The sequence below is a fragment of the Polyodon spathula genome, chromosome 22 (assembly GCF_017654505.1).
Source record: "Polyodon spathula isolate WHYD16114869_AA chromosome 22, ASM1765450v1, whole genome shotgun sequence".
Taxonomy (NCBI): domain Eukaryota; kingdom Metazoa; phylum Chordata; class Actinopteri; order Acipenseriformes; family Polyodontidae; genus Polyodon; species Polyodon spathula.
This window is the reverse complement of record NC_054555.1, coordinates 352,237-373,833: the sequence shown is the minus strand read 5'-3', so window position 1 is coordinate 373,833 and position 21,597 is coordinate 352,237. Positions and strand designations below refer to the sequence as shown.

Here is a 21,597-nt window from a genome sequence, read left to right as displayed (position 1 = left end):
TAACTAAGTTTGTCCCCCTTTCCCTCTGGTAGTCTGCCCGACAGTACTCGTCGATCTACGGCTGTCTGTGTTTGCAGGGGCGGCGTGAGATTTCTCTGAAGCCCGGACGGTACCATGACTGTGGCATCGCTGAGGTGTTTGTAAAAACTATCTGGGCTATAATGTCGGAGAGACTTCTCCCAGCCTCGCCAAACTGGTACTGCTCCCGGTCCAGCGACACCAGTCCTAAAGGAGTTTTTGGGTTTGGAGCAAAAAGTTCGGTTTACTTGGTGAAGATCACTGCAGCGTGTCCCGTCATAGCCGGTGAGCAGAGCGTGCATTGCCGATATTAAAACGTGGTGATGATTTAGGGTTTGCAAGTAATTCACATTTTACATTTTCAGATGTGTAACCCTGGCAATTTCCTATTCTGATCTTAAATAGTTTGCATATTGCTAGTGTGTATTATTATTATTACAACACGCGCGCATGCCTGAAACAGATTTTAAATGAAATGTGTCTTCACTAATATATTGCTTTAAACTAATAGAAACAATCCTGACGTCACTGCAGTATTTGCTACTATAAGATAATTCTGTGATGCTCCTTTTTATAAATGGACTCTGATTAATCCAGTAGAGGTTAATGTTGAACATCGAGTCCTGCAGCAATGCCTCTTTGTTTAAAATTCTTGTACAGTGCTGTGTTCCTATTCTATAGCTAATAAATCATCAGCATATCATTCCACCAATTGGAACTGTCTGAAAAGCTCTCACTGCATGGATGGGAATCAGACTCCTATTGCACAGCAGTTTCACCCATCCCAGGTTTTACTGTGAGCTTGATTAGCCCCAGTGCACAGGTAACAAGCTCAGGTGTGTCTTATTAAACTCCTAGTGAAACCAGGAATGGATCGAACTGCTGTGCAACTGGAGTCTTATTGCCAGCCCTGTGATGTGAAGGACCTGTTAGTTGAATTTGACTAGTAGCACTGATGCAGTTCTAAACTTCTTCCTTTCCCTTTTCTTTTTATATATAAATAAAGGTGAGCTTAAAGGCCACAGAGAACGCGTCTCTGGTTTTGCGTTCTGCCGCTATCCCGGTCAAGAGGAGATCTGTGCAAGCAGCTCTGATGATGGGTGTGTGAAAATCTGGGACTCTCAGAAACAAGCCACATTGAAAGAACACAAAGCACACCAGGTACAGTGTGAGCCTTAGAGCACAGGCGCCCCGGTCTCCTTATTACCTGAAGGAGATGCCTGGCCATCCATTCTGTTAGTTTGTCCTCTGGGTACTGCACCACCAGCACCACAGGACCGTACAGCACAGCAGCAGTACCAGGTGCTCTTCATTTTCCTCTTTGTAGCCGAGGGCACAGCTGCAGTTAATGACAGGGAATGTGTTGTGTTGTTTGAATGTATTTGTAGAGCACCATCACATCCCTGCACTGGTCCCCGGTTGTGAAAGACTTGCTGGTGTCCGGTGATGAGAAGGGCATCGTTGTGTGTTTCTGGCACAACAGGAATGATACCCAGAGCTTCTTCCCCGAACCGCGAACCATCTTCTGCTTATCCTGCTCTCCTCACAATGAGAACTACATTGCAGTGGGGTGAGTACTGACCCTACCCTTGCTGACAAACAGATACTGCAAACATGCACAATGCTCCTTAGCTATTCATACACTCTCTGTTGAATCTAGGCGTCTCTTAAAGAATAAAAAGTATTTGTGAAGAGCATTAATATATTAGTATGGTGTGTGACACACACTCGTGAACATTTAAAATATGTTCAGTTTCTCTAATACAGCACATATTTCATTTCCTCCCCCTAGGTACAAAGATGGGATGATTGTTGTGATTGATATCAGCAAAAAAAGTGAGGTGCTTCACAGACTGAGAGGCCACGATGATGAAATCCACGCCCTGGCCTGGTGCCCTCAGCCAGGCGAGGAAGAGCTGCTCCCTCGAGCAGAGGAAACGGCAGGTACAGAACGCACTCCTGAAAGCAATTCTGCAAGCCTGCCACAGACTTCCACGGGCAAATCTTAAACAAACTCAGGGCTTCAGGGCGGGTGAGGTCCCTTAGGGCCGCCTGCGTGGTGATTCTCACTCTTCCCTTGTTGCAGAGATCCCACCTTGATAGGGCTCGCTCTGTGCCGGTCCTATGACTGTATTGAAGGAGCCAGGCACTTGTGAGTGCAGAAACAGTGACGCAAGGTGACTGTAAGAACACCTCCTGGCATAACAAAGAGCAGCATGTTGGAACACTTCAAGGGGGTGCATATATCCGCTGTTTGAAGGTGTCTGGATGTGTTGATTTGCTTTCAGAAGCTGAAGTGGTGAATGGAAGGCAGGTGCCAGATGGGGAGAGAGGCTGCTACCTGGCATCGGGCAGTAAGGACCAGACTGTGCGGGTGTGGAGCACAGCGAGGGGGAAAGGTAGGTTCTGTCGGCTCCAGTATAAGCTGTTCTCTGGTGGCTGATATGCACGTTTGCTCAACACAGTGCTACTGAGCTCACCAGTTTAAAAGTTTATATACACAGCTGACCCTGTGTGGTATGAGATTGTCTTCTTGAGCGGAATGGCTCTGTCACCAGTGGGTGTCCAAGAACAACATACTGTATGTACGAGGATGGTATACTCTGTCTTTCATCTCACTTTTAAGTTGAAGTTTGCATGCAATGTACACTGTGACTTGCAAACCAGAGGGTATGTATATGTGTGTGTGTATGTGTGCATTGATATACTGTATGTATTGCATGGCAGTTCCCATTTCTTTTTCTCTATCGTCCCGTCTGTCTGCAGGTGTGATGACTCTGAAGTTACCGTTCCTCAAGAGGAGGGGGCTGGGGGTGGACCCCACTGTGAAGGAGAGGCTGTGGCTGACGGTGCACTGGCCTCACACCCGGCCAACAGAAATCATATCCAGCTGCTTTGGGTAGGAAACCATTTGAGCAGTATCTGACATAAAAACAGGGCCCTCCTGATTCAGTTTCAATTCTCCAGCATTCAAACGACCTGCTTACCTGTGCGTGAAGCTGTAGAGTAAAGGATAACTTCTAGTGATAATTCTTGTCATATAGATTCAGCAGATCGTGCCACAGAGGGCGTGCTCACAATATCACTGCACAATAGCTGGAACTGTCAGAGTCGAGTAAGGATGATAATGATGGCAACGTTCTTCTGAATCTGTGGTAGCATGGAGGCAGCTTATTTGTAATTAAAATCCTAATTGCAGTTTTGTTTTGTTTATTTTTTATCAAAACTATTTGTTGTGGGTCTTTGTGTAGATTTCTGTGTTGCTCATTTAAGTCTGTAGGCTGCAGTGAAAGATTCAAGGGATTCCATTGCTCTACACATGTCGTTGCAGAGGAGAGCTGGTGGTGTGGGATCTCACCAGATCTGGCAAACAGAAATGGGCTCTGCTGGGCTCCTCGTCGGAGGGACAGAATCACACTCGCATCGTCTTCAACATGAGCTCCGTGTGCATGGGGGAGAGCAGGGAGCTCCTCATCAGCACCTCCATGGACAGAGATGTGAGATCACAGTCTAACACTTCATAATCGGCTGTATGTAACAGAATCTAGATGCACATGGTTTTGACTAGAGCCCAAGAGCCTGGCTTTTCCATGCCCCTTTTCTGTGACATGCAGCATGAAGAGGAATCCTGTTTAAGAGTAAAAGGGAAATGTGAAGCTGGTGTAATCACACACACAGATGTTTATATATAATTGTCAGTACTAGATTTAATACACCACAGCCTTCTCATAACAGTGCATGGTGAGTTTCTATTGATATTGTATTCTCTCTTTCCAGGTGAAGTGCTGGGACCTGGAAACCCTGGACTGCTGTTGGACCCTGCCCTCCCTGGGTGGGTTTGTGTACAGTCTGACCTTCTCCCCTGTAGATACCGGCTGTCTGGCCCTTGGGGTCGGGGACAACATGATCCGGGTTTGGAGCACTCTGTCCATCCAGAACCGATACGACACCAAGACGTTCTGGCAAGGGATCAAGTCCAAAGTGACCGCTGTACGTACCGGTGCTCTGTCAGGACCAAGCAGCGCCACAGCTGTCCTCCTGTAATCTGGTATTTCACTAACAAAATACACAAGTCCGGTGGGTTTCATCTCTCGCTTGTGTGTGTTCATTTCAGTTATCCTGGCACCCGCTGAAAGAAGGTCATTTGGCATTTGGAACTGATGACGGCAAAGTTGGCATTTATGACTCGTACTCTAATAAGTAAGTTAAAGGTATAGATGTGTGCGTGCGTGCGTGCATGCGTGTGTCTATATATATATATATATATGTGTGTGTGTGTGTGTGTATCCGTGCAACAGATCAAAGCAAATCAAATCAACCCATCCTGCTCCACGTTTTTGTTGTTCTGCCCCTCCAGGCCTCCTCAGATATCCAGCTCCTATCACAGAAAGACCGTGTATACTCTGGCCTGGGGTCCTCCAGTACCCCCCCTTTCCTTTGGTAAGTTCTTTACCGTGAGTCTTCCTCTCTGTTCACCAGGAGTATTCTTTCACCACGATTCCCACTGATCAGGAACATTGCAAAGGCGTTGCTGGAATTTCTGATTTTCTTCAGTCGGCTTCAACCGCTTGCTATTGCATCTGGATGGGCATCTTCATTTTTTTTTTGTTTAAAATATGAACCACGACTCGCAATAGATCATCCATAAACCGGACTTGTTTTTATTTTTTGGCTTGTGTGTGTGTGTGTGTGTGTGTGTGTGTGTTAAGCAGTGAAACAAGCCACCAAGGCATTACAACAGCGCTTTTCTCCTCTCATTCAATCGTAACTCCTGCAACACAGACCATGTTCATGTAGTTAAACACACAGTCCACCATTCTACCAATGTCAGGTCACTCCCATGCAAATTCCAGGGGCTCTGCAGTATTGATGTTCCTAACATGTGTTGGATTCACACATTAGGAGGGGAGGGGGACAGACCCACTGTGACGCTGTACAGCTGTGCTGGGGAGGGAGTGATCCTGCAGCATAACCCCTGGAAGCTGGCTGGAGAAGCCAACGACATCGATAAGATCATCCGGGACACCAACGGCATCAAGGTGATTGGGACTGCCTTCTATTAAAATCACAGCTAGTTTGGAGATCACAGCATGCTGCCTGTGTATAACAGAACCCCCCATGTACAGCACATACTGGTGAGCATGCAAGATGGGTGTTCTCGGCTGCATCCACCTCAACTATAAAGGGTGCCATATAGAGCCCTGCTGTGGACCGCTGTACTAGTGGGATCTTGTCAGGGTTTTGTTTTTGAGAATATGCAAACTAAAAGAAGATGTTAATGACAGGGATTTGATCTGATGCTGGAATCGGTGTAAAGACTCTTCCGATTTGCTCAGTCGTGTTTTCTGAATGTTTTTGTTATAATTGTTTCTGCAGCACAAGTTGTCACCTCACACAGATCTCAGCTGGAAACCAGATGGCAAAATCCTAGCGATTGGGAATGAGGACGGGTGAGTTACATGACACAGCAGTGAATTGCTCTGTAACTCCCAGAGATGAGGATACAGTAGAGGCGCTAGTTCAGTACGTCTGTATGTGTTCCACGCATTCCCGTGGCAGTTTTTAATCCAGGTCAGTGTGTCTATCTGTCTCTCTGCAGATCAATAGAAATCCTTCAGGCTCCAGCTCTGAGGCTGCTGTGCTCCATCCAGCAGCATCACAAGATCATCAATGTGCTTCGCTGGCACCATGAGCACGGCAGCCAGCCCGATGCCAGTCACCTGCTAGCTTCCGGGTCCAACAATGCCACTGTGTACGTGCACAACCTGAAGAGTGCCATCGGTGAGAATCAAAGGCTTTGGGGAAAGCATATTTCAAAGACGGAGACACAATATTTAATCAAGTTATTAAGCAAGCCTTCGCGATCCAGCCTCGGTCTCAAAATCACTCATCCCCTTTTCTAAGAAGATGAACTTTTCTACAATTTCTAGTTAAAAACCACAGTTCAATGTACTTTACCACTCTGTAGTCATTGTTTTGTATTCGGTGCTCTATATATGCCTGTATGTTTACTGTGTCTGTTTATTTAAAGAGACCCCATCAGACACTCCTGTTCTGGTGACGGAACCCTACCGGAGTCTTGTGGGACACACGGCGAAGATAACCAGCCTGGCGTGGAGCCCTCATCACGATGGCAGACTGGTCTCGGTGTGCTACGATGGCACCGCGCAGGTAAGTCATCAGGGATCCTGGGCTCTCAGTCACTGCGCTATATAGAGGCTTCACACAGGAATGAAAATACACCGTACATGTGTCTTATTAAATCAGTAACAGAGCTAAGCTGCTTTCACTTCCATTAAACTGCAACGCGTTCAAAATGAAACGGAATGATGCATTTTATAATAGATCTCAAATCAGTGATTCTCGTAGCAGTGTGTTAGCAAGGTGACGTTTTCCTCACTCCTGTCAAGGTGTGGGACGTCCTGAAGGAAGAAGCGATCTGTAACTACAGAGGCCACAAGGGGAGGCTGCTGTGCGTGCAGTGGTCTCCTGTCGACCCTGACCTAGTCTGGACTGGAGGGGACGACTTCACTGTCCAGGAATGGGCTGTCTCCAAGCAGGAACACACAAAGCCTCCGAAGGGTAAGCGCGGTCCCTCCCGGAGAGGTCAGGCTGTTTAGGGAACTCTAAGGGTACAAATATATAACCACCATCGCCTGACTCTTCTGTTTAACCCTAAGCTCTGTCTGTTTAGCTGACGACTGACTGACTTGTACGTCCTGTCAACCCCGACGAGGCTGCACGACACCAAGACGTGGATTTGACTTTTTAATCTTGATGCTGCACAATTAAAAGCTGAAAACATGTTGGCTAACAAATCCTGAGTGTGGTTACTCTCCTGCATGAACACCCCAGGAAAGAAAAGCATAGAGCTGGAGAAGAAGAGGGGTCTTCAGCCAAAGCCAAAGGCTAAGAAGAAGAAGAAGCCAGCTGACAAGGGGCCCGGCAAGCAGGACGTGGCTGGAGATGAGGGAGGCAGAGGGGCTGAGGAGGGGGCTTCAGAGCAGGAGCAGGAGCAGGAGGACGTACCAGTCAAGACTGAACACACCCTGAACACAGCAGGTATTCAGACGTGTGCTCTGTAGCCCTGACCTTTACACCTTGATGTCTGTAGTATATTAGACGAGATAACCTGAACTCCTGCAGGTCAGGGCCGGAGAAGCTGAGGATAATAGTAATAATCTGCAGACTCGCATGCATTGTGGTTACTGTAGAAAGGACTTGAGTTGCTCACTGACCTGTTTGCCTCATGACTGTTTCATATGGATTGGGGTCACGTTTCCAAGGGCATGGTCAGATAGTGATAGTGAATCTTTTATTTTAGTTAAATCAAAACCACTGAGCAGTGATGGAAAAGTGAATGGAATGCAATCCTTGCATCCTTGAGTTATGTGGAACCTGGATTTATTCATTTTTTTTAAATCTGCAACCTCTGTAATAAACATGTTTCATGATTTTTAACTGGCTCTTTTATCTTTCAGCTGTGTCTAAAGAGCCCAGATGTCGGCAGACAGATGCAGTAGTTTCAGAAAAAAACAGGAATGGTGGAAAGGGCTTTTCTTTTGTGGCAAGGGAATCTCTAAAGGATGAGAAACAGAGAGAAAAGCAAGGTTAGTTATTCTTCTTGTTGCACTGTCCGATCTCTCAGAACACAGTTTGACTAAACAAAGCAAAGCACTTATTAGAACAGGGATTGAAATCAGACTCCCATTGCATAGCAGTTTGATCCACTCCTGGGTATAAAACACACCTGAGCATTACCAAAACACTATGGCTAACCAACCATGTATTAAAACCTTGACTGGGTGAAACAGCTATGCAATAGGAGTCTTATTTCCATCTGTGCAGTAAAGGAAGTTCTTGTGTTAGAGACAGAGCCGTGTTGTGTAGCATCCTGCTAGTCTCTCGTTCCTGCAGCCGAAGCTCCAGTGAAGAAGAAGCCTCGCTCGATCCTGTATGTAACATCCTGCTCATCTCTCTCTCATTCCCGCAGCTGAAGCTCCAGTGAAGAAGAAGAAGCCTCGCTCGATCCTGCCTCTCAGCACCTCCATGGATCACAGGTCTAGGGAAGATCAGCATAGAGACTGCTTGACTCTAGCGGCTGTTCGACATTCCCAAGGCAAGACACCTCACACTTTTATTTCGATTGTATTTTGTGTGCTTCAGCTGGCTTTGTTTCTTATCTCGTTAAGATAGCAGTTCTTCCCCCCCCAGCCCTTTGTTTTAATTGTGATCCCGGCTGTTGTTTCTCTTCTTCCAGTACTGCCCAGTGACTGTGTGCCTGGATCAGGGGCGCACATACAGCTAGGCCTGTTCGGAGACAGAGCTGCGCTCTACACAATGTTTGAGGAGGAAGGTGAGGAACTGAGGCATGGTGTCTGATCTCCGTTTCCAATGGCCCATTCCACGTTACATGTGTTAAAGCTTGGAGAACACGCGCACACACGCACACACACACACACACACACCCACTCCTGCATTGTAATGTAGCCTCAAAACTTGGTATAACACACATCTTTACATTTATAGAGACAAAAGCTTCCTAAAGGAACATTTTTTTCATTTAAAGAGTGATTTCCAGCCCTTAATATTGCTGTAACACACGCAACATGGAATGGGGCTGATCTGCTTTTTAAATGTGTGTGCAGTGTGAACGCAGTCCGTGCTGTAATCGGCTTGCTTTCACGTATAGGAAGGAGCCACATAGAAGGCGGTCATTACGAGTCTTTGAACTCCCTGCTGCTGTGGAAAGGAGATCTTGCAGGCGCTCTGCAGATAGCGATTGAGAGGGGAGAGTTAACAGAGCACTTGGTAGCTGTATCGCCAATGGGTGAGTGATCCTTCGTGGCTCAAACTAAGGGAGTCCTGTTGAGCAAGTTCTAGCTTTAGCAAATAGTAGAATCAGCAAAGTTAATTTAATGGACAAGTTCTAAGCGGTCGTGTGTGATTCTGTTCAGCCGGCTATCAGGTGTGGGTACGGGCAGTGGAAGCCTTTGTGAAGCAGCTGTGTTTTCAAGAGCAGTACGTCAAGGCAGCCTCCTACCTCCTCTCTGTCCACAAGGTCTACGAGGCCATTGATCTTCTGAAATCCCAGCAGCTCTACAGGTAAGCAGTCAGATACTAACCCATAATGCAGTGGTGCACAACTCTGACCCTCCACATACACGGCTGGGAGCCCGACTCCTATTGCATAGTAGTGTCACCCACTCCAGGTTTTACTACCAGCTGGATTAGCCACAGTGTGTAGGTAAACACGCTTGGGTGTGTCTGTTCACCCAGGAATGGATCAAACTGCTCTGCAGTGGGAGTCTTATTTCCAACCCTGTTGACTCAGCATGTTCAGCTAAGTAATGCAGGACTTGCATGAATCTCGAGAGGCACGTCTCGTCAGGTAGATCTAGCACAGCCTTCAACTTGCTGTCTTTACTATTTTATTTGGGATTTCAATGTTTTTTAACGTAACGTTCCTTGGATCTTTTGAATTTGTAGTACAGTGTCACCTAGCTCTGGTTACTGTACTGTTTGTGTTTTGTATGTATACCCACAGGGGGTATAAAACCCACATATTCAGTACATTATAAAACCCTTTAGAAGCCAAGCATTAGAGGCAACAGTGTATAGAGTCAATAAAATGACAGTAACAGTCCATTCCTAGTTCACGACACCCAGACTTGTCTTTTAAAGGGAAGCCATAGCATTGGCCAAGGCTAGACTGCTTCCTGAAGACCCTGTGATAAAGAACCTCTACACCACATGGGCAGCTATATTGGAAAGGGACGGGCACTACTCCAACGCAGCCAAGTGGTAAGTGAGGCAAACTGGGGCTGTGCTAGGATGGTACCAATCCCAATTTAAAAAGGCAGTGGGTCCTTGTACACTACATCGTCACATGTAATATCTCCTGTGAGCAGCACTACCTTTTCCTGCTTAAGCCCTAACTGCATGTTGAGTTTTCATGGGCTTTTTGTGATGATGTGCTGTTCGTGATGCAAAAGGCACGCCCTCTTGCAAGGCGTCTGAAGCCAGCAGGCAGTTTTATTGGACTAGGACCAGCATTAGATAATAGATACAGTTGGGGGGTGGGGAACGGTATGAACTACTATAAACCTGACCAAATCAAACTGGATTGAACTTTAGGACAGGTGCACCCCCTGAGAACCTCATTGTCTCCATACGCTTTACCATTGGTTCTGTGTATAATGTAATATCAACCCCTCAGTTATCTAGCTGCTGACTCCACCTATGATGCTGCCAAGGTAATCTCCAAGAAGGGGGATGTGATGTCACTGAAGACGGCTGCAGAACTGGCCCTGATCGCCGGAGAGAATGCCCTGTCTAACTCACTAGCCTTGAGATGCGCCAGAGAGCTACTGACTGCTCAGGACTGGGTGGGAGCCCGGGAGGTTCTCCAGGCACAAGAGAGCTTGCTGGTGAGTCACAGGACTGGGCTGTTGTGAAGCAAAGTGCCCATGAAGCATCAGCTCTGCTTCTAAAAGCACAGTGGTTTCACCCATTCCTGGTTTTACTATGAGCGTGATTCGCACCGTGGAATAAGCTCAGGTGTTAGACTCATAGTTAAACCAGGAATGGCTTATTTCCATCCCTGAGGCACCTCTGTCTAAAAGATCCTTTGTTTGTGTCTGTGACTGGATAAGTGATTATATGGTGTGTGATTGGATTTTCCACATGCATGCCAATTGAAAACAGTATGATTCCTATTTCTGTGCATTTAAGCCATCTCGGCATATTTTTTTTTTGCGAATTTAAATGGGTCTAATAATAAAACCAGGGATGGTTCAGACCTTTTCCCAACCCTAAACGAACGTCACCTTTGTGTAGCATTGCTCTGTTTGATATTGATTGCAATTGAATTGTGTGTAGGGTCACCAGCTTGTGTTCTGCACCAATGAATTGCTGCACCAGTGCCTTGCTGGAGCCAGGCTGATCGATTGGAGCAGTGCCTCCTCTCATGGCTGGACTGTGGGCTCGGGGGTCCCCTTCGTGGATGCAGTGGCTGTGGTGTGGGAGAGGGAGTTTGGTGTCTCCAGCGCTGATGTGGATAAAGTGAGGCTGCTGCATCAGCAAGTGAAATCTGTAGAGAATCCTGCAGCTACTGCAAACATACCCATTAAACAGGTAATGCTGACTAAAGAACCCTATTCCTACTGCAAACATACCAGGATACTCCAGATCGATTTGATTTACTTGAGTCTTCGTTATTTGCTGAAGAGCCGGCTATAGGAACATGCAATGAAGCAGCACGAATGTAAAATAAGTTTAAAGACTCCTTCCTGTTCTGTATCTCTTTCAGTGTACAGCCTGATTGTTGGCTGTTTGTGTGTTTCTTCTAGCTCTTGCTCCATTTGTCCCATGACTTGACGCTGGCAGTGCTGAGCTCTGTGGCAGTGGCTCGGGCTGAGACAGTGACAGCGATGCTGGGGGCCCTCGCCCGCTGCAGAGATGCCACGCATTTCACCCTGATGAGAGAGCTCTGCAGGCTGCTGCTGCCGAAAGGTAAGGAAAACAACGAGATCTTGGAAATACCAAACGTCTCGTTACATCACTGAGGAGGCTGGGTAAACAGTCCTGTCATGTCTAGCGTGTTTGAAGTCAACTCATTGTGTTTTCCCAGGTATGCAATCCGTCTCCAGCCTCAAAGCACAGCTAGACCCCACTGACACCCACAGCATTGCGGTGGTTCAAAGCCTAGAGGCCTTTGTGTGCTACTTCCAGTTGTACGAAATGTGGTGGAGTCAAAGTAATGAGCGTTCTTCTGAAACGCAGACTGAGAAAGCAGCTCTCCCTCAGCCCAGTGTTGCAGGACTTCAACACGATGCGCAGAATCCCTCAGAGCCTGCTGCTGTCAATGGGACCGAACCTCAGAACAAAGCAGATGAGGAGCAGGGTGCGATTCCCACAGAGGAAGGTTCAGATACCGTGGAGAAGGAGCCGTGCCACTCGCAAGAGGCAGTGCTGACGTCCACCTGCGCGGTCCTCATTTCAGAGACTCACGCGGCTCTGCAGACCACGCGGAGCGTCATTGAGGAGATACAGCTCAGGCTGTCCAGCATGATGCACCAGCATCTCCGGGCAGCAGCAACATCTGAAGAGCAGCAGATTCACTCCCAGACTCTACCAGAGTCTGAGAGTGAACATGAAGCAACAGCAGCCAGTCAGCCTGGAGCAAGGTGTGCAGGGATGAGAATAAGACTCCCATTGCAGAGCAGTTTGATCCATTCCTGGTTTTACTACGAGTTTCATCAGACTCATCTGTGCTGCTTACCTATACACACTGGAGCTAATCAAGCTGGTAGTAAAACCTGGAATGGATTAAACTTCTTTTTTTTCCTAAGAATATATTTAAAAATTGATTTTCCTTTCTCTGCTTTAATGCATCTACCAGCTTTTTAAACTCAAATGTCATGTTTTTCTGACATTTGTTTTTTTCTTTCTCAAACAGTACCGCAGAATCAACGTCTTTGACTTCCTTAATTGCTTTGGTTTCTGAGCATAACAAACAGCTGGCTGAAATTCCAGAACACATCAAGGTACGTGCTGAAACACTTCTACCCATTTATTCGTTTTTAGGAACCAATAGATGACATGAAGCTGCACCATACCTTAGTCACAAGAAACACTGCTGCCAGGAATCTGCTCAGTAATTCAGTATAAAGATTTAGCAATGCTTTCTCCCAATATAGTGCTTAGGAAATTCTAAAAGGAAACCGCCCTGGTATTGTGAAGTAGTGATGCTAGCCACCTGAGCCTGATCCCTGCACACTGCGTCTAATCAAACACGCCCGAGCCTGATCCCTGCACACTGCGTCTAATCAAACACGCCCGAGCCTGATCCCTGCACACTGCGTCTAATCAAACACGCCCGAGCCTGATCCCTGCACACTGCGTCTAATCAAACACGCCCGAGCCTGATCCCTGCACACTGCGTCTAATCAAACACGCCCGAGCCTGATCCCTGCACACTGCGTCTAATCAAACACGCCCGAGCCTGATCCCTGCACACTGCGTCTAATCAAACACGCCCGAGCCTGATCCCTGCACACTGCGTCTAATCAAACACGCCCGAGCCTGATCCCTGCACACTGCGTCTAATCAAACACGCCCGAGCCTGATCCCTGCACACTGCGTCTAATCAAACACGCCCGAGCCTGATCCCTGCACACTGCGTCTAATCAAACACGCCCGAGCCTGATCCCTGCACACTGCGTCTAATCAAACACGCCCGAGCCTGATCCCTGCACACTGCGTCTAATCAAACACGCCCGAGCCTGATCCCTGCACGCTGCGTCTAATCAAACACGCCCGAGCCTGATCCCTGCACGCTGCGTCTAATCAAACACGCCCGAGCCTGATCCCTGCACACTGCGTCTAATCAAACACGCCCGAGCCTGATCCCTGCACACTGCGTCTAATCAAGCTTGTATTACAACCTGGAACGGGTGAAAGTGCTGTACAATGTGCTGTTTCTTCTCACACGGTCAGGGCTGCTGCGTGTTCTTTAACCCTGCATAGTAAATGAATGGACTCTTGTTGCATTGCAGATGTACCCGTTCCCTGATGTTATCGAATGCTGCCTCGTCATCCTCCACATGGGAAGGGACTCTGCGCTTCCCGAGGACCTTCAGCAGCAGTGCTTAGCTCTGCTTCACAAATACGGAACCACAGCCTCTGTGATAAAAGCCTGTCACAAATTCTGTGGGTGAAAGCATTTCATATGTGGGGGCTGCTTTGCACTGTTCACACTGACGAGACCCTTGGGAAGTGTCATGTTGTTTTTGATTCTAGGTTATTTAGTTCATTATACAATTAACAGTAACATAATGGGGACTGCCCCACACAGCACACTCTTTTTGTATCTTGTAAAGAATAAAAAGCACTTGAATAAATATGCTGCTGTAGTTTGATTTGATGAACAGGTTGCTACTGCATTTATAAATATATTTTTTATCTTGGATCATTTGTATAAATCCTGGCAGTAACTGAAATAATTCTACTCCAGTTTTCCTAACAGAAGAGTCTTGTTTCAGCTGTGATGACAGTCTGCTTGGGGTGGGTAGAACTGCAGACTATTTTTATTTGGGTAAGGGACTGCTTTTGGTATTTCATTTATTTTTTTATTTGGTTTAGGTGTGAGTAGGTTTACAATAGTTTCAGGTTCTGTGCAATAAAGTCTCCCAGTTGAAAAGCAGTGGTAGGGTTACTATCTTCCTGGTGCTGTTTTATTTTGAAGCGCTTATATTTACAAAATGAAAGGGATTGTCAGGTCTTTGTGTCCAAAACTGTTGCTTGATCTGCCTGGCTAGAAATTCCCATTTTACTGTGATGCTTTTGTTCTGAGTAAGGCATGAGAACCCCACTGGTAAAGTACATTCTTACAAGTACAGTCCGACGTGTGTGGCCCTTTAGCACTACCTTGTACTGTGCAATCACTGCCCCTTGCTCCACCACCTACCTTCTTATTGAAAGCGCGCCCATGTGCCAGTGGCCACTGTATAGTTCCACTGAACTTTATTTTAAATGCACCTCCCTTTCCAAAGGCTGGTCGACACGCGAACCAAATTCAAACTTGACATCCAGTTAATAGAAAACACTTTAATACACAACTGTTTAAAACAACGGCCGTTTTTAAAAACAATATACATCAATCACCTATGGAAATATTAATTCTGGTTGTGAACATTTTTAAAAGCAAAAAAAAGTACAGTTAACTTCAGAAGTTGTCTTTTCCTACTAAGCCAACATCCTTTCCTGAAATCTTAAATTTCTCCGTGAATACAAACGCTGGAAAACATAATGGCTTTCTTTGTAATATAAATAACGTCCCAGCCTTCTTTAAAATTGTACAACTACAGACTTGTCTCCTACACGTCAGACATTGAGCCATTTGTTTTATTTGAAACGTTCCTAGGAAATCCAACTCGAAACCTGTTGTATGGGTCGACCGTTGGTTAGCGAGTTGTGAATTTCCGAAGAGGACTGCAGCAGCGTGTGTTAAAATACTGCATTTCTAATATCTTTCACTGCATGCAGCACCCAGGCACTGGTCCCCTGTTAAAATAAATAAAAATGTGCAGTAAAAGTACTCCAGCTGAAAGCAATACAGGATCATTTAAAGGTAGATGGGTTCTAGTACTGAAGTTTAACTGGGAAAGCAGATGATGCTTCACAGAACACAAGATTTAGCAACAACAGAAACCCAAGTTCTTTCGTGACTGACGAGATCTGGATTGCACAACGTCTTAAAAACGTGCTGGAAGAAGTAATGAATGAACGACACTGCTGGGGAGGTAAAAGAAGGGCACCGCCGTGGCTCCGCGGCTCGTCTGGTCAGTGTTTGTTGTTGGTTTCTTCTTGGGAGGAGTTTGCAATTCCGTTCTGACTCTGGGTGGATCCAGACCCCAAGCCGTACAGCCGCCCGCAGTACTTCGCATCATCGATGTTATCCTCAAAAAACAACTGCACAGAAAAGAATGCTGTGTTTGAATCACGTGTGTAACAAGGGGTGCGTTTATCCAAGCAGTGCATTCAACAAAGGGGTGCATTTTTCTAATAAGTACATTTAATACCAGAGACCCCTCTGAAACAAACAGGACAGCTCAGCTAGAACGGCTTCTATGTAATCCTTGCAAAACTCTTTGCATCATTACAACACACAGACCGCTTTTTACAAGCAGCACTTTCGGGTGGATATTGGTGTTGCTACACAGCAGTTTGTACTACTCAGACTACTCAATCTTTATTCAACCAGGACAGGAAACACAGAGATGCACCAACGTTCCTTTAAAAGGAACTGGAATTCATTACATGGGAATTGAAAAACAAAAAAAAGGAACCAACCCAACGCCGTCTGTTGCATTAAGATAGACCCGTCTAACATCAAATTAACTATTAAACCAGCATTCTACTATGGGGTTAGATGACAGCCGGTTCATTTGAAAAACAACGAACAACGCTCAGACATGTCTACCACATTGTCAATAACCTGCCTTCTACTTTTGGTCTAAATTCAATCCAATATGCAACTGAGAAGAGCAGGTCCAGTAAATAACGGAGGGGGAGCTCCTGCAAGCGCTTTCATGTTTGAAGTCCCTAAAAGCAGCAGCAATGGCCAGTGCCATTCCTTTGAGTGAATACCTCTTTCATTCTGAAGAAAGCCATCCCGGTGAGCAGCGAGTCCGAGCCAGCCTGGTGCTGCCTGCCTATCCTCTTCAACTCTAGCTGATCAGCAACTTCCTGAAGACCCCCCTTAAGAGAAGACACACACAACTAACACTGCTGCCACTGATCATCGCTAATGCCAAGGTAGGAACCTTTGTAACAAATTGTACAAATGCAGGTACCAACACAGGTAACCAGCTCCTGGAAACCAGCAAAAAAGATTCGGAATAACCAGTTCACAGGATATGAACTCCCTTCATCTGAACAAGAAACGGATCGAGTGATTCCCAGCCCAGTTTAACTCTGACGCAAGCACTTCACACTGTGCTGCAATAACCCCAAGTGGAACAGCAATACGCTGTTGTTTTCCCCTCTACCTTGAGGTTCTTACAGCTCTTCATAAGGTATTTGACATCATAGATCGCAGGAAAGAAGAGGTTGAGTATCTGAAAGAACTCGTGCTCCTCCTCAGGCAGCCTGGTGTCAGTGAGAAGCTTCACCAAGTAGCCAAAGTCATAGCCGCTGCGAATGAGAGAGAACAAGGCTCCAGTGCTTGCATGCTGAAAACATTCCATTTGCTGTAGAATGCGATTAGACGGCCCTGTAGTTGTTCTGCTGCACATATTCCCTTGAACCTTACCTGTGGAAGGAGAGCCACTTGACATTTTCACACAGCACTAAACCAGATGTCATGAGGAGCTCGGCAAAGTAGAGAGTATCAATTCCTTCTTCCTCATGTTTCTTGAACTGCAGTCCAGAGTTCTGGAGCAGATCGATGGAGTCCTGGGAGTACATGTCCTCTCTGGGGGAACAAGTGGACGGAAGGGACAGTGTAAAAATATAATTCATCAACCAGTGAACTTACAAGTGTTAACCAAACGCTACTCGTTCATTTTAACAAACTTCAGCAGCAGAGAAAGTGTACTCACGTTTCAACACAATTTCTGACCCGAACGTACACACACACACACGCTTGAGAACACATACGTCAGGTTGAACTTGAAGTTAAACTGCCAGGTGGTTGTTCCAGGAGGGTAGTCCCCATCTTCATTCATAAAGGTCAGTCCGAGCTGGATGATCTTCAGCAGGTCCACGTTACACCGCAGGAGCTGATACTGGTAATCCACTGTACTGCGAAACTCACCAATCGGCCTCACCACAACTCCTGGGAACTCTGTGTCCTAAACAGCATCCACAAAACAACACTGTTGTGATGGCTCAACTGAAGTCAGTCACTCAATTTAACTAACTGTGACATCAATGGAAGTAATGTGTTGCAATGACTCAACTGAAATCACTCAATTTAATTGACTAGCAGTGATGTCACTAAGTAATGTGTTGCCACTGTGAGAAGCTTGTGTTAACAGAATACTGCTATTTGCAACGTTGATCAATGGTGTGTTGGAACAGGTTCAAAGGGAATTGGAATTGGGTTTGAAAAAGGAATTGACCCAAAACCCTGCTTCAGGGGCTTCGCTCTCACCATGGCAATGAAGTTGAAGCTCTGAATAATCTGTCGGACTTTCCTCATTTCCTCCTCCAAATTGCTGGCCCAAACTTCACAGATGATTTTGCTGGTATCTGCTAGCGCGGCTGGCATCTTGCACGGCTCAGGAAGTGACTGAAAAGGCTTCTGGAAATTCTGGAGCAGCTCTAGGTAAGCGGTCCCTTGTTTGTACCCTAAAACGTCAAACAAGGACACTGCTGCAAAAGATAATACTCTAGGATCCCTTATCAAACCAGGATCCACAGATCTCCTAAATAAAGTGTCCATATCACACAGTGGCATGGCCATATTAAAAAGGTTACAGTATTCTGCAAGTGGCTAAAACATTCATATAGCTTGCCTCCTACATTTAGCAGTGGATGGGGGGAACTTGACCCCCCCCCCCATTTCATCTTGGGTCAGCTAACATTTCTTTAAATAAAAAAAAAAAATACATTCCATGAAAGTTTAGACACTGCAACTGAAGCTGGAAGAGAATATCCCACGAAATTCGAGGCTGCTCGGTACCTTCCAGCAGTGGGAGTCTGATGCACATCTCCTTGTAAAAGCAGCGTTACAATTTTAAAAGTTTATAAATAACGTTATCAAAAATGAACGGAGTAAGTAATAAATGCGGGACACACAGAACGAGAAACTAGCAGTAAAACAGCAAGTTTCAGTACCGGACAAAAAATAAATAAATACACAGCAAGCGTAATTATCATTTGTGAGTTAAAACAATAACTACATCACATGACAGGTAAAACACAGGACCAAACACACTCGTAGAACAACACGCGTGGAGTTACAGTTACAGAAATGTTTAATTTTATAATCAGAGATACCACCCCGTGGTTTTTTTTTTTTTGTTTATTATTATTATTATTATTAATGCATTTAGATTTAATAAAATTAAGGAACAGCACACTATACTAAACAATCACATGATGAAAAGCAGAATGTGTTTAATGCCTCGTTCTCCGCCTTCATCTCTGCTCACACAACTAGTTCCGCTTTGATGCGATAAAACTCTGCCGCAGTGTACCTGCTCAGATGGGGGTTTTCCTGTTCTACCTGTTATTTCTGTTAACGCTGTCGTTTTCACTCGGGTTTCTGTGTAAATTGAAAGATGAGATTTCAGGTAACCCTTGAGCCCCTTTCCCCGTTCCTGCTCCGGTTCACGTGACAGCTCCGGCCGCTGCTGCAATGCATGTTGGGGCAGGTTAGCTGCATTTACCAGGAAAGGATAGAAGTGATGTGATCGTGAAGCAATGTTTGTGCATTGCAATGCACGTTGGGGCAGGTTAGCTGCATTTACCAGGAAAGGATAGAAGTGATGTGATCGTGAAGCAATGTTTGTGCATTGCAATGCACGTTGGGGCAGGTTAGCTGCATTTACCAGGAAAGGATAGAAGTGATGTGATCGTGAAGCAATGTTCGTGCATTGCAATGCACGTTGGGGCAGGTTAGCTGCATTTACCAGGAAAGGATAGAAGTGATGTGATCGTGAAGCAATGTTCGTGCATTGCAATGCATGTTGGGGCAGGTTAGCTGCATTTACCGGGAAAGGATAGAAGTGATGTGATCGTGAAGCAATGTTCGTGCATTGCAATGCATGTTGGGGCAGGTTAGCTGCATTTACCGGGAAAGGATAGAAGTGATGTGATCGTGAAGCAATGTTTGTGCATTGCAATGCACGTTGGGGCAGGTTAGCTGCATTTACCAGGAAAGGATAGAAGTGATGTGATCGTGAAGCAATGTTCGTGCATTGCAATGCACGTTGGGGCAGGTTAGCTGCATTTACCGGGAAAGGATAGAAGTGATGTGATCGTGAAGCAATGTTCGTGCATTGCAATGCACGTTGGGGCAGGTTAGCTGCATTTACCGGGAAAGGATAGAAGTGATGTGATCGTGAAGCAATGTTCATGCATTTACAAGTGCAGTCCAGAAATCAATAAACATGCGTTAATTGCATAAAACAGTGCTTTGCGTTTTTAGCAATACAATGCTGGAGAAACTGTGACAACGTATTGTATGACATCTTATGGAACAGGACGTGCTTTATTTAAATCCAATACAGCACCACGGGTAGTACTTTTCTGTACCATTATTCAGTGTTCAATACCCTGAAGACATACACGGGGTGTGTGTGTGTGTGTGTGTGTTTATATATATATATATATATATATATATATATATATATATATATATATAATATCATTTCTTTGAGTACTACTGGGAGGATCTCATCTGGCCCAGGGGATTTGTTTATTTTAAGAGCTCCTAGTCCCTTTAACACTTCTGCCTCAGTTATGCTAAAGTTAGAGAGAGGGGAGAGAGAGAGAGAGAGAGAGAGAGAGACACACACACACAGGTGTTACAGGACAGTACAGTGCTAGAATGCAAGATTCATTTTTCAATTCAATAAAGTTTACAGTAAGTGCAAGCACTGCTACTGAAGCACAGTATAACCCTGGAAGCAGCTACAGTAGTAAGGATTGCAGAGAGTGAAATCTACATAGACACATTAGCAGTGCAGGAGAGAGAGAGACAGAGAGAGAGAGTTTTAATAGATACAGGTCCAGGAGCATTTTAAACAGAGTGAATGCAGTAAAAAGCAGAGAAAAATCTCATTCCTCTCGTTTGCTGAAGAAGCGGAACAGTAAATCGGGGTGGAGCTCATGAACCCGTTTTAATGTCACTTAGACAATCATCTCATGCACGCTGGACTCATTAACTGGGTCCTCATTTCAGATCACATCTCTATAGGGCTGGTCCTTTTCATGCTTCCTCTGGCACTGGCAATGCATGCTTGTCTCTATTCCTATTGCATTGAAATATCAATCACTGTAATGAGTCTCATTGCCCTGAAGCCCCCCTTGACTGGCTGTTGCTGCTTTGTGTGCTTCATCCCCATCTAATCCTCTTGCTAGAGTTTAGAAACAACGTAGCCAGGGTTGCTGAATTATTATGACTGCCTAATTCCTGCAACCAGTTTAATACGGAGCCATCCATGAGATGGATATGCATTGCCTCCATGAGCCATCTTGTGTGTTTTTGCAGGAGTATAGGGAATGCAGGATTGTTTTGGCACACTGATGAAAACGTCTCATTTTTACTTTACACAAAGGGATTCATTATTATACATTGTTGAAGTATTCTGTTGCATCCCAAACTGCTTGTTTCACTGTGAATCGCAGGAAGAAACAGGGCAACAGGAACACACTGCACACACTAAATGTATAGGTCAGAGTTTTATTTGCATTAAATAAAAGGCAGTCATTCAATATTGTACACATACACAAGAAGCATGTTGTACTGATACAATGTACAGTCATTTTTATTTTACCAATGATGCAGATTAATAGCATTATCATAGTTCTAATGTAGTGGCTTAACTCCCACTTGTGTATAGTATGTACTATAAAACTCATATTATTATGAGCAGCCTTTAATAGAACGACTACCAAACATGTTTTAAAGTCTAAGACATCAGACAATTTCGCATGAGCCACGCAGTCTGGGCTCAGTATAAAGTCATACAACATGTTCATGGCAAAGGAGACAGGAAGAAGAGAACCTGGATCTGAGGAAGCCAACCCTTTCTTCCAGTCTCCCTGCAGACATTGATCTGAAATCCCCTCGTCTGTCTCTTGTATGAAGCAGCTGCAGCTTTGGCACTGGTGTGTAATCCATCTATTGTCCTCTACTGTGCAGAGCTGGTACAGATCTGAATGTGAGAAACCTCTAAAATGGACAGTAAGAGCTGGAAAGCATCCTGGATATACGAGGCACTGTTAGAAGCCTGAAAAATAAACACAGCAATCATCACCATCTATGTTTCCATGATCCAGAAGCATCAGGTCAAGCTGCTGACAGCAATCAACTCACCTGGGTGCTTCATAATCCGCTTTAAA

At 45.5% G+C, this 21,597-nt stretch overlaps 2 protein-coding genes across 5 annotated transcripts; one reads left to right on the top strand and one right to left on the bottom strand.

The window, feature by feature from the left end:
* The first annotated feature begins 61 nt into the window (after nucleotides 1-61).
* On the top strand, nucleotides 62-13,922 carry gemin5 (gem (nuclear organelle) associated protein 5). The gene is made up of 28 exons (XM_041224047.1): nucleotides 62-303; nucleotides 1,025-1,179; nucleotides 1,407-1,588; nucleotides 1,811-1,962; nucleotides 2,307-2,417; nucleotides 2,785-2,917; nucleotides 3,350-3,515; nucleotides 3,796-4,008; nucleotides 4,133-4,218; nucleotides 4,376-4,458; nucleotides 4,921-5,057; nucleotides 5,395-5,468; nucleotides 5,618-5,799; nucleotides 6,050-6,189; nucleotides 6,429-6,600; nucleotides 6,874-7,080; nucleotides 7,500-7,628; nucleotides 8,012-8,137; nucleotides 8,279-8,374; nucleotides 8,711-8,848; nucleotides 8,976-9,123; nucleotides 9,703-9,822; nucleotides 10,238-10,448; nucleotides 10,900-11,154; nucleotides 11,370-11,532; nucleotides 11,651-12,206; nucleotides 12,479-12,566; nucleotides 13,578-13,922. Exons 1-28 carry the CDS (start codon nucleotides 162-164, stop codon nucleotides 13,737-13,739), a joined length of 4,527 nt encoding a protein of 1,508 aa, XP_041079981.1. The 5' UTR covers nucleotides 62-161; the 3' UTR covers nucleotides 13,740-13,922.
* A 691-nt stretch (nucleotides 13,923-14,613) lies between these two features.
* Nucleotides 14,614-19,607, bottom strand: LOC121297610 (CCR4-NOT transcription complex subunit 8). 4 transcript variants are annotated; one of them, XM_041224048.1, is made up of 7 exons: nucleotides 18,755-18,862; nucleotides 17,678-17,874; nucleotides 17,182-17,375; nucleotides 16,835-16,996; nucleotides 16,572-16,716; nucleotides 16,171-16,281; nucleotides 14,614-15,492 (listed from the first exon to the last, which is right to left on the bottom strand). In XM_041224048.1, the coding sequence occupies exons 2-7, from the start codon at nucleotides 17,792-17,794 to the stop codon at nucleotides 15,364-15,366; spliced, it is 858 nt and encodes a 285-aa protein (XP_041079982.1). In that variant the 5' UTR covers nucleotides 17,795-17,874; nucleotides 18,755-18,862; the 3' UTR covers nucleotides 14,614-15,363. The 4 variants fall into 4 exon arrangements, with proteins under 4 accessions (XP_041079982.1, XP_041079984.1, XP_041079986.1 ...); XM_041224050.1 differs by lacking the exon at nucleotides 16,171-16,281 and having other exon boundaries at nucleotides 18,755-18,867; XM_041224052.1 differs by lacking the exons at nucleotides 17,678-17,874; nucleotides 18,755-18,862 and having other exon boundaries at nucleotides 17,124-17,266.
* Between the last annotated feature and the right edge of the window lie 1,990 nt (nucleotides 19,608-21,597).